The sequence below is a fragment of the Helianthus annuus genome, chromosome 9 (genome assembly GCF_002127325.2).
Source record: "Helianthus annuus cultivar XRQ/B chromosome 9, HanXRQr2.0-SUNRISE, whole genome shotgun sequence".
Taxonomy (NCBI): domain Eukaryota; kingdom Viridiplantae; phylum Streptophyta; class Magnoliopsida; order Asterales; family Asteraceae; genus Helianthus; species Helianthus annuus.
In genome coordinates this window covers 42,529,664-42,542,053 of record NC_035441.2, presented here as the reverse complement: position 1 = coordinate 42,542,053, position 12,390 = coordinate 42,529,664, and the positions used below count along the sequence as shown (strand labels likewise).

Below are 12,390 nucleotides of genomic sequence, written 5' to 3'. Positions count from 1 at the left end.
ACTAGTTAATAACCGATTGCTACACTAAATATCTATAAGTTATTATTAATTAGTTAATGTTTGACCGTTTAACAACCAGTTACGGTTTCAGTTAACAACCAGTTACAGTTAATTAACCCGTTTTTTTTTCTTGCCCACCTCTGCTTGTAATTATGATTAAATTCTTTTCGTTTCATTTATTGGGTTTCAAATTTCAGTAGGCCGACTAAGAAGAAGCCAATTTGGGCCCATATTCTGAGAGCATCTTGATCGAACATAAACGGAAGCTTACATTTGCCTCCTAACTGTTTAGATTGTAAAGAAAACAAGTAAAGTGCAATCTGATTATCGTTCTAGCTTGTTACAGGTACGGCTCAAATTGGGTTACAGTATAATCACTACATTAAGCTTTTCACACTCGGTTTTATTTTGTTTCATTTTAACAAACACTCACACAAGGAAAAACAAACTAAACCCAAGAACAATACTCCAATCCTTTGCCATTGATAGGCATTATACGTACGCACATACCATTTCAGACTTCTTTGCTCTTGTGGGTTTGGGATCGCCATTTCTCCGGTGCGTTCGATGTGTTTTTTTTTTTAACTAAATCGCATTTTTCTTGAAAACCCACATCGTGATTCGATTTTTGTTGGTTTTGATATCAAGCATCTTGATTTTAGCTTGTGAGTAACTTGATTTTTCGAAGTAGAATGATAAGATTCTTAATTATTATACGTGTATAAGTTGCCTAGATTTTGTGCCTTCAAGGTGTTCGATGAAAGTCCTGAGAGAATGCAAGTTGACCAAAATAGAGTATTTTTATATGTATTTGTGGTGCAAGCACACTCCCATTGACATCCTACTGCAATCATAACTTGAAGCTTTAACCTTTGAAGTTTGAATAGTGAGAGTGTGTGTTCTTGTTATATGCTTATGATTACTGTCATTTGAGACCTTAGATTTGATTATAGCCTTAGTGTGGTATTATCGGGGTTTATCCATGTATGATTGCCATGTTTTTTTTTAGTTTGATTAAATGTTACATTAGGAATTACTGTTTGACTTTAGCAATTGATGAATATCACCCGAAGCTTGTTCGCATACCTAGTTATATGTTTTCATAAGACATTTTGTATATCTTCAATTATTTTAGTATTGAATCACATTACTTTCGGGTACATCTTCTATTAAATCACAATTTTAGATTAAGGGACTTGTGGTATGTCATCTGTGATAAATCTCATTTAAAAAAATTTAAGAATTGCGTTCGGATTTGGATCTTGTGGTATCATGCACGGTTTACATCTAATCGATATTACTCTTTGGTGTCATCAATTCAGTAATGAGAAAGCGAACAAATGCTTCCGTATCGGCACATGAAGATGAAGTATCAAATCTTAAATCACTTCAACAAGATAGTAAACAACGAGCCAGTCAATTTCCATCATCCACGAAAATCTTTATAATTTGTTTAATATTCAGAATGACAAATTCTTTATTTGTGCAAACATATTTCAACCCAGACGAGCATTGGCAAGCGCTTGAAGTTGCACATCGAATTACCTTTGGGTATATTTATTTGTTTCGTTTAACTGAATATGTGTTTAGTTATTGCTTGTTAGTATATATATATATGTATATATATATATATATATATATATAGGGATTTAACTTTATTTTAAACTGGCAGGTATGGACATTTAACATGGGAGTGGACAAAAGGAATACGTAGCTATTTGCATCCAATGTTATTTGCGGTTCTTTATAAAGTTCTTTCCGTTTTACATCTTGATACTCCACTCTTCATGGTAAGATTCTTATTGTTGATCGTGTCTTGAGGTTTGTAAGTAGATTAGAGACGGCAAAATGGGTGGTTCTGGAGGTTTGGGCATGTGTCAACAGTCAAGTCAACCCACACATTTTTTTCCAGATAGTGGATATGCTAAAGATGATTACAAATCTGTATCATAAAAACAAAATCAAATTAGTAGAATAAAGCGTTTTAGAAGATTATATGCGTTAACGCTACCCTTTAAGCAACTTTCAACCTGTTTGATCCGTTCCTATGCTGTTAATGCGGTAAAAAAAATCGGATATTGGTCAAGGACCGATATTTGAGATATCGGTTATCACGGTGGGGTATCGGTGGTTTTAATATCATGCAGAATTTATTAAGACTTAAAACACTAACATTTAACAATCAAGACTTAAAACACTAATAGCAGCAATAAGAAGAAAGATGAATGGTAGAACTAAGAAGAAAGGTACTGATATCGGGGAAATCGGTGATATATCGGTCCAATATCGTCGATAATATCGGTACTGATATTTGACATGGGGACTAATAACCGATATATCAGTCATATATTAACTGCATAGAGCCATAGATCCGTTCCTCTTTAAGCTAACGTTTTTTAATATGGCCCGTAATAGATAAAACGTAAGCAACTTAATCTGTTCTATAGTAAATGGGCTGGAACTGCGGCCTCTATCATTATGTTCTCGTCTTATTAAGAAATAAGAATTTACGTTTTATTCTTCTATAAGTTTTGTTTATGCAACTATTATTAAAAAAATGTTTATGCAGATAAAGGCTCCAAGACTATTGCAATCTGTGTTGTCTGCTTTTGGTGATCTTTACATGTTCAAACTCTCTCATGTCCTGTATGGTGGCCATGTTGCCATGTGGGCTGTATCCTTATGTGTCATGCTCTTTATTTTGACGTCAATTTGGGTTAATTCATATCTGAAACGGGTCAAATAGGTAATTTAGCTGAAAAGAAACGAGTCAAACTGTTTGAAAGTCACACAAAACGTATGTTGATGGATACAGACTCATAAATCTCTTTTCTCAAATAATAATATTTTATTAGTATTGTAATAATATAGTTTATATATATAATAATATTTTTATCTGAGGGTTTTCAATATATATAATAATGATATATTGATATCGAGCATTCAAACAATAGTAACGAAAATTTTAATACTTCGTATGGATATCATATTTCTTTTATGTTAAACTTAATTCTATTTCAGCTCTTTGCACAGTTAACCAACTGGTTTATGTTCTACTGTATAACACGCACTTTATCCAACAGTTTAGAAACCGTTCTTACGGTTCTTAGTCTCTACTACTGGCCCTGTCTGAGGGTCAATTCAAGCAATAGCCCGGAAGCTTCTAGAACCTGGGCCTTGGTTACTGCCGCCATAGCATGTGCCATTCGGCCCACAAGTGCTATAATATGGATTTATGTCGGTCTCATGGAGCTTATTGTGTCTCGCGATAGACTGAAATTCATTTTTCTTCAAGTCTTGCCTATTGGGTATGTCTTATTTGCTAACTATGGTTAGGCGGGGTTGGGTAACGGGTCAAAATGGGCTCGCATTAAAATTTAAACATAGGTCAAAACGTGTCGAGTCAGGTTGACCCAAACCAAAAAAAGCGACCATGTTTATAGATAACTGTGAGTAAAATGCCATTTTTCGTCCTTGAGGTTTGGCAAATTTTGCAACTTTCGTTCAAAGGATTGTTTTTACGCATCTGGATCCAAAAGGTTTGAAATCTTGCCATTTTCATCCGGCTCGTTACCTCCATCCATTTTTCTTCGTTAAGTCAGGGTATTTCTGTCTTTTTTGTTAACTTAAAGGACAATTCGGTCCTTTGCAGGGGTTTTCAGTCTTTTTACATAAAGTGAAAAAGACCGAATTGCCCATTAAGTTAGCAAAAAAGACGGAAATACCCTTGACAAAACGGAGAAAAATGGATGGAGTTAACGAGCCGGATGAAAATGGCAAGATTTCAAAACTTTTGGATCCAGATGCGAAAAAACAAACCTTTGGACGAAAGTCGCAAAATTGGCCAAACCTCAAGGACGAAAATGACATTTTACTTTAGATGATTAGTGCGTCAGGTATGGTTACAAACACTATATTTTCTAAAAAAGTGAATTTTATTAATAAAAAATATTTTGGTAGGTTCAATGCATTAAAAATCACTTTAGACGACTTGTGACTCATTTCCCTTTCAGATAATTTTTTTATGTTATGTATTTTACCTGTTAGCAATAAAACATAATCCGGGTCAACACATGCATAACCAAAACTGTAAGATTAATAGCAATGCTTTATTATCAGGTCAATTGTGCTTGGACTGACGTTCCTACTGGACCGTTTGATGTACGGTTCGTGGGTTTTCGTGCCTCTTAATTTTTTGAAGTTCAATTTTCTTTCCTCTGGAGGTGATTATTATGGAACTCATCCATGGCATTGGTACTTCACTCAGGGATTTATCGTCATGATATTTACCTTTTTACCTTTCATGGCGGTTGGTGTCGTACAGTCTAAACAGTGGAAGCTTTCGGGCCTCATATTGTGGGTTATAGGGCTTTATAGTATTTTAGGGCACAAAGAATTCAGGTATGTCGACACCTCTATGTTTTAGTACTGTTTTTTAAAGGTGGCAAAATGGGTGGGTCAAAACGTGCCCGTGTTGAAAAAATCCGGGTCGGGTTGGGGTTGGGTTAGGGTGAGCGGAGTGGTGCGGTAAACACCATCGGTAAGCGGTTTACCGATCGGTAACACCGTCGCCGATGGTGTTTACCGATCGGTGAGGGGAAGGAATCGGTGAAGGTTTACCGATGAGGAGAAGGTGAAGGTTTACCGATGATTGGATGGTTTCATTTATTATTTTTTTTAAATGATAGTTTACCTAATCCAAGATAGGTAAACCACCGCCAATGTTTTTGAGCATTAGGTAAACAAAATAGGTAAATTGACGTGGCACTGTCTGATTGGGTGAATGGGGAGTTTACCTATTCCAAATAGGTAACCACTCCCTTCACCCTTAACACACGTTATTATACATATAAAAGGGCATGGGATTAGCTACAGTAACCATGTTTTTTTTTTGTTTTTTTTTGGTATTTTATGTATCTTACCCCTCAACTTTCAGAATTAACATTTACACCCCCTCAACTTTCTAAAAACTTTGAACAATGTCATTTTAACCCCTCGTGTTTTACGTGCTTATTTTTATGTACTCGTCGGTATAAATTCAAGTTGGTTTATGTTTCGACATATTTTTTCGGAAATGAGTCAGGTCAAATGTATTACCTTTTCGTGCTTATTTTTATGTACATTTTCAGCTGGTCTACGTTTTGCTGTAAATTTTGTTCGGAAACGCATCGGGTAAAATGTAATATGTTGGTTTACGTCGGTATAGATTCAAGTTGGTTTACGTTTAGACTCGGTTTTTTTTTTTCCGGAAATGAGTCGGGTCAAGTATAATACGTTTTCGTGCTTATTTTGATGCACGTCTTCAGTTGGTCTACGTTTTGATGTAAAGTTTGTTCAGAAACGAGTTGGGTCAAATAAAATATGTTTTCATTAGACAGTTAAATTCGAGCTACTTTACGTTTTCGACGCCGCCACAACGCATAGAGGGTGAAATCACTAGTTAAATGCTAGTGCAGAAAATTATACTGCTGCAAAAAATAATTTAAATGTTTGAATAAAGCTCCTTAGGAGGTTGTCTGCATCAAGAATACATTTTGATCGACGTTCAACCCATTTAACAGTCGATTTGACTCGTTTTATATTTAGCTAGTTTTAATTTGACCCGTTTGGGATAAAACATGCGCAAATTGACTTATTAGCAAGTATGGTCAACAGGTTTGTCCTCCCTGTGCTTCCAATAGCTTTATCTTTCTCCGGTTATTCGTTAGCCATGTTAAGCCGACAATATTCTTCTAATAAAAAGAACAAATATACAAGAACTCGAACTAAATCCTCTTGGAAGATACAAGCGGCGGTTATTTTCTTGGTGGTCACGAATCTTCCCATGGCTCTTTACATGAGTATGGTTCATCAGGTACTTCAAAGCTGTCATCTTTACGTGAAAGTGTTTTCGGTGTTCTATATTATTACTATTTTTATGAATTCTCGCACTGAAATAATAACTAGAGAGGAACTGAGGATGTGATGAATTATCTAGCGAAAGAAGCCCATCAAGGGAATGTGAAAAGCGTTCTATTTTTGACGCCATGTCATGCTACTCCATACTATTCAACCTTGCATCAAAATCTTCCTATGCGTTTTTTGGATTGTTCACCGAGGTATTACACAATCAACAATATGTTGCATAAACTTTCATATCTATAGTGGATCGAGTGGGTCGGGTCGGTAACATGTACTTTTTGTATGGGTCGAATAGGTTAGATTCACCAAAAAGAACCTTCTCCAGAATTTTAGATTTTCTTTATTAATAGTTAAACCTTATTACAGAAAAAATATATATTTTGTTTAATAAATCAATTTTTTTTTAAATTGCTTTGGGCTACATTTGACATCTTTGACCTTTTCTTTTTTACTTTTTTTTTAAACCCAAATCAACTCGTTCATAACTCATAAGTTAACGGGTTGAAATTGCTATATCTACTAATTACAAATCTATTTTTGTAACCCATTATCAGCGAAGTGAAGGGAAATCTTGATGAGTCTGACCGGTTCATGACGGACCCGATTGGTTTCACATCTGAATTTGCCAAAAATTGGTCTCAACCAAGTCATATCGTACTATTCAACAATGAAGAAAAACATCTTAAAGATTTCCTTTCATCCCATTCATATGAAGAGGTACGCGTTTCTCCTTGAACTTTAAGGCTCGCGATATACAATCTATCTTTTGTTAATTTTACTAAATTTGGGTTATGATTGCCAGACAAAAAGATTCTTTCATGCTCATTTCAAGGTGGATCGGGATCTTCAAGCATCAGTCGTCGTGTATGCTTTGAAGTAATCGCCCGTAATCTTCACTTTAGGATAACCTGATTTTCTGGTATAATTTTTGTAAAAGTTCAAATTTTGGAGTCTAATTTATTTAAATTTTGTAGAGTTTGTAGAATTAATTTATACACAAACACGGTTTAGGGAATTGTTGTGTCATCTTGTTTTTGAGCGCTATAGGAAGGTGTTTGGATCATGTTTAACATATGATAGAATGGTTTCGTGTTGATTTGGGTCAAGAAAAGTCGGTGTCTATGCTGTAAACAAATGAATACCTTGATTATGTTTGGCATGAAACTATTTGAATTAGTTACACAGATGGTCTCACTACATTGGATGTTCATAATAGCCTTGGTTCGCGTTGTTCACGGACGGGTAACACATAATAGCCTAAATATTCAAATAAAATGGTATAAAAAGTTGTATATACTACTAAATATGTGTTTTAACTTGATCAACCCATTTCTCTCTTTTCCTTTTCTAGATAATTTGATCAATTACCTTGATTAACTTATCTATAAACAAATAGTTATCACAGGTAGAGGATCCTGTAAAAAAAGCCTAAAGTGTGAGAAAGGTAAGAAAGAATCTCAGCCATTAGATCTTTGATCTAATGGTTGAGATAATAGGGACCAAATTGTAAAATATTTTTATTAATTTGGACTGAATTGAAATATCTAGGGGCAATTGTGTCTTTTTATCCCCATTTTCTAAATCAAAATCCCTACAATTTCTCTCTCTCTCTCCAGATCTCTCTCTATCATACGTTCAGAATTTCTCTCTCCATTATCAACTCCAAGACCACCACGAATCGGAAGATTAAACATCAATCGGAAGCCGGTGTCGGAAGCGGTTATTGAAGACGATCGTTAGAGATGCAGTGGTGTCGGAAGCCGGTATCAGAAGCGGTTGACTTCGCGGTTGTTAAACATCAATCTCAAAGACGATCGTTAGAGATGCAGTGGTGTCGGAAGCGGTTGACTTCGCGGAAGATTAAACATCAATCGGTGTCGGAAGCGGTTGACTTCGCGGAAGCGGTTGATTCGGATGACGGATGCGAGCGGCAGCGGCGGTGGTGGTGGTTCGAGCGGCGGCGGTTGTGGTGGTGCTGGATCGGCAGCGGTGGTGCCGGAAGTGGCAGTGGTGGTGGTGCCGGAAGTGAAGAAGATGATACAGAGGTGTTTTATTTTATTTTCTGAATGGTGTTATTTTGTTTACTGAATGGTGTTATTTTGTTTGCTGAATGGTGTTTTTTTGTACTGAATGGTGTTACATTCTTTGTACTGAATAGTTTTTTTATTTTTATTTTACTGATGAATGGTGTTATTTTTGTACTGAATGGTGTTAGTTTTTTCTTTTCAGTAACGGTGTTTATTTTATTTTTCTGAATGGTGTTATTTTTTTCTGAATGGTGTTATTTTGTTTATTGAATGGTGTTATTTTGTTTGTTGAATGGTGTTATTTTTGTACTGAATGGTGTTATATTCTTTGTACTGAATGGTGTTTTTTTTTATTTACTGCTGACTGGTGTTATTTTTGTACTGAATGGTGTTATTTTTAGTGCTGAATGGTGTTATATTTTCTGAATTGTGTTATATTTAAAACACCATGTATGAACATGATCTGAATGGTGTTATATTTATGGACGGTTATAATTCCTAAAATCCAGGTTTTTCTCTCTCCAAATCCTTAAATCAAGGATTACCATATTTGAATTTGTTAATTAATTTACAATCTTACCCTTTTCAATTAATTTAGATCTAATGGTTGAGATTATTTCTTACCACACTCAATTTAGGAGGGAAATTAGGAGAGGAATAGTGGGTGAGTGGAGCCGAAAAATAGGAAGTAAATGTTGTTTAGTTTAGGTTTAACTGTGTTTTTTTTGTGTCTAGTTTAGGAGTTTGGTTTTTATATTTTTAGAAAATTCCAGAATTGTATTATGTTTTGGAGACTTAATCCTTCTTGAAATGGATTAAAATCTGTAGCTGATTAGTTCAATTTTCTCGGTTTTATCATTTGGTTCCATTGCCGGGAAATCAAATGGCACTTACTGATAGCAGCGGGTTCGGATCACTCGAAATGGGTGGGCCAATGACCATGGGTTACGGGAACAAAATGGAGCCATGTTTTATTTTCTATTTTAGTTCCAATTTATTTTCTTTAATTCTCATGTTTAGGTAGTTGTTTATTTTTCAGTTTTATTTCCTAGATTAAAGCTACGTGAGGTAGTGCATGGATCCTATATGTATTGAATTTGAGAATTATTCAAGGCAGTGAGTTTTTTAGTAAAGAATTTTTTTTGGTTAATTTTCTCTTAACGGATTTTGAGGTCAATTAATTGTGTCTATGCTAGCTCAATTGTGGCATATTGAGTGGTGTTCTTAGACCCGAATTTATAACCGGAGTGGTGATTTCTGTATCTTCGGGAGTGATTCGCAGCCCTACTGTTGGTTTTGGTAGTGTATCTGCATCCAAAACGAATCGTAGATCAATCTTTTATTTTATCCTTTTCTTTTTAGTTTCAAAGCCGATTCCTATCACTTACAACCCGGAATTTGGAGGATCACCTAGCAACCATTGTAACACAATTAGGATCAACTGGCATCTTTGAGGGACGACATTGACGAAATCAAAGCCCAGATGATCGGAGATGGCTGTAACATTGAAGAATTAGGCAGTGATTTGAAGAAGACGGTGGAGATGGGCATAAAAGGGACGCCAACTGATGAAAAATTGAACGATCTCAAAAGAGAACCGAAGGCTAAAGTGCTTATACAGAAATCTAGAACCGTGTATATTGCTGATAGGACCGATGTCCCTAAATGTACTTCCTAGAACTATGGCCAACTTCAAAATGACTCCCCCCAAAAATTGATTTGTCATGAGAATGAGCATTCTTTAAAGTCTTAAACTAACTCTGTCTTCTGCTCCCATTGCCTTTGTTACTCTTCCTACCTCTGCCAACATTCAATCGATTATTCTCTAGAATTTCTGCGTATGACGTCTTCGCCTAGAATCAGGTCCTGAATCCTTCTAAAACTAAACATGTTGGTTCCTGTTGAACTAGTAACTATTGTAACTGGCAATGTGACCAACAACTTTGCATCGGTAACAGGTTCTTGTCTCCTTTTTCTGATTAGCTCCATTCTTCTCAAACTTTTGTTTTTCTTCAAAGAACGCTTTGTTCGATTGTTTCCAGAATGAGCTCTTTTCTTCCTCCTCAGAACTTGACCCTGAAACATACTGTTTTTGTTTTAGAAATTTTCTCATTTTTATGATTTTCGGGTGGAATAAAGCCTAAACCTTTCTTTTTAAAATTACTGTTGTGGTTTGGTTTCTTTTGAAAACCAAAGCCAGAACTGTAACCTTTTTTCTTGTTTAACCTTTGTTGAACTCTTGAGGTGTATTTTTTAGGTTTTTCAGTAAGATTTACATCTTTTATTTCAGAAATATCTTAATTTCTGTTAATTTGAAAACCTTGTTGATCATTTTAGTTTTAGCACCTCTTATTGGAAATTCCTCATCAGAATATAATTTGTCTGAATCATTCAAAGTATATGACACTTTGATTGGTTCATCATTCAAATTATTTTTTGATAACAAAAATTCTTTATTATAAACCCTTTTTGACCGATGATTTTGGACTGTCAACTGATGAACTCGAACTCTTGGATTCGGATTTTGACTCTGACTCCTCATCTTTATCCAACACCTAATCGACCACTTTCTTTATTAACTCAGACTCATGATCAGTGTCATGCTGTAAGACCCTTGTTATGAGGACGAGATTAACTAATAAGTTTAAATGAATTTCATTCTAAATTTGAGTTTATAAAAGTTTTCATAATTTAAGACCAAACGTATTCATGATAAGTACAAAACAAGGTTTTAAAGTAACACCTACTAGTCAACTATCGACTAGTTTTAAGCATTCAAAACAAGGTTAACAATTCATTTACATCAAAATCATTGTCTAGACAAAGTTACGTTGACACGGAACCTTCAAAATGCGTGTTCGGTTCTTGATAAAGTGCTTGATCACCATCCGGGAGGACCCCATCCTTACCTAGAGCCAAAACCACTATGAAAGTTAGTCTTGACATAATTATAATACATATAAACAAGTTCTAGTATCAGATCATCAAAATAAAAATAAAAATAAAATTTCGATTTGATCCTGTCGCGTGTCGCGACAGGTCTTCGCGTGGCGCGGGAGGCCCCGCGTGTCGCGCCAGAGCCTTGTGCTCCCCTCGCGAGGCGCGGGGGAGTACGTTTTCCAGCAGGTCCAGTTACTAGTTACAGGACCTGCATTTTACCCAGCTCCGGAAATTCCCCAAAATCCAACTTTAAATCCTTATAACTTTTTACTCGGTTATCCGTTTTAGGTGATTCTTTTTCCTATGCGTCCGTAATAAAATTACGGAGCCAACCACATAAATTTCATGATATAAGAACCGAATTACGAGTACACGGTTTACCAAAATCCTTGTTTCAATTATTCGACCCATTAGCTATATGTGTCTATCACCAATTTCTCATTCTAAATCCTTTTTGAGGTAATTACCCTAGTTCCCGGGCTTATAAATCTTGGTGTATTTATCTCCAACACCAACAAGATATGAGACTCTCAAGTCTTTTTAACGCGAGATTATTTCACAAGCATACTTTGACCCGTTTGGTTGTCTAGTGAAAACCATCACTTCATTGACAAACCAAATTACGTCTAACCTTTATATTGACGCGTTTGACTACCGAGTGAACTTCGTCACTTCCATGACGCATCAAACGTGTATGTTGCACTAATCAATACTAGCAACTTATGAGACTCTTTAATTCCTTTATTCATGGTTATTTCAATGCATAATCTTAACCCGTTGGTTGTCTAGTGAAAGCCATCACTTCAATGACAAGCCAACTACTTCTAACCATTATATTGACCCGTTTGATTGCCGAGTGAACTTCGTCACTTCAATGACACATCAAACGCGTAATTTATACTACGACACTATTTGTACACTAATACCAAATATATATGCATAATGTAACGGGACTCAAGTCGCGTACCTTCCAATACCCCTTTCAAGCGCGCGTCACCACTGGCTTATCCACTTGATGCTCCGATTTCTTTTCCTATAGAGTTCAATCACAAGCCCGTTTAGAACTCTTTTGTTTACATAATTCGCGTAACTTGCCATAACTATACAAACATGCGTTTTAGCTCAAATTTCCAATTTTAACCCTCTTTTAGGCATTTTCACAAACACCTAAGGGCATAATTCTTCACAATTTATAATGAAGTACAACACTTGTTATTTAGCCTAGATAAATATCAATTTAGGCTAATTCACATCAATTTTCATATTACTCAATCTACAGTTGTTTCATAGAATCTAATTTATACTAAGATAACTTCAAAATTCCTAATGTTCATCATACTTCTACAAACCCATTTATCACTTTCAATGGTGATTATGGGTTTCACAAGAATTAAACAAAATTTCCACAAGTAATTGACTAGGGTTTATCCCTAGACACTATTTCATTCAAAACAACTAACATGCAACATCAAATCCCGAATTCCATGAATTCACTTAGAAATTTGGGTGAAGATTTTGCATA

At 35.5% G+C, this 12,390-nt stretch overlaps 1 protein-coding gene across 2 annotated transcripts; it reads left to right on the top strand.

Moving 5' to 3' along the window:
- Window positions 1–204: 204 nt before the first annotated feature.
- Window positions 205–7,081, top strand: LOC110877477 (GPI mannosyltransferase 3). Of its 2 annotated transcripts, none has more exons than XM_022125624.2 (10): window positions 205–346; window positions 1,323–1,551; window positions 1,673–1,790; window positions 2,570–2,674; window positions 3,022–3,308; window positions 4,120–4,401; window positions 5,656–5,854; window positions 5,947–6,098; window positions 6,456–6,618; window positions 6,704–7,051. In XM_022125624.2, exons 2-10 carry the CDS (start codon window positions 1,325–1,327, stop codon window positions 6,779–6,781), a joined length of 1,611 nt encoding a protein of 536 aa, XP_021981316.1. In that variant the 5' UTR covers window positions 205–346; window positions 1,323–1,324; the 3' UTR covers window positions 6,782–7,051. The 2 variants fall into 2 exon arrangements, with proteins under 2 accessions (XP_021981316.1, XP_021981315.1); XM_022125623.1 differs by lacking the exon at window positions 205–346 and adding an exon at window positions 386–558 and having other exon boundaries at window positions 6,704–7,081.
- The last annotated feature ends 5,309 nt before the right edge of the window (window positions 7,082–12,390 follow it).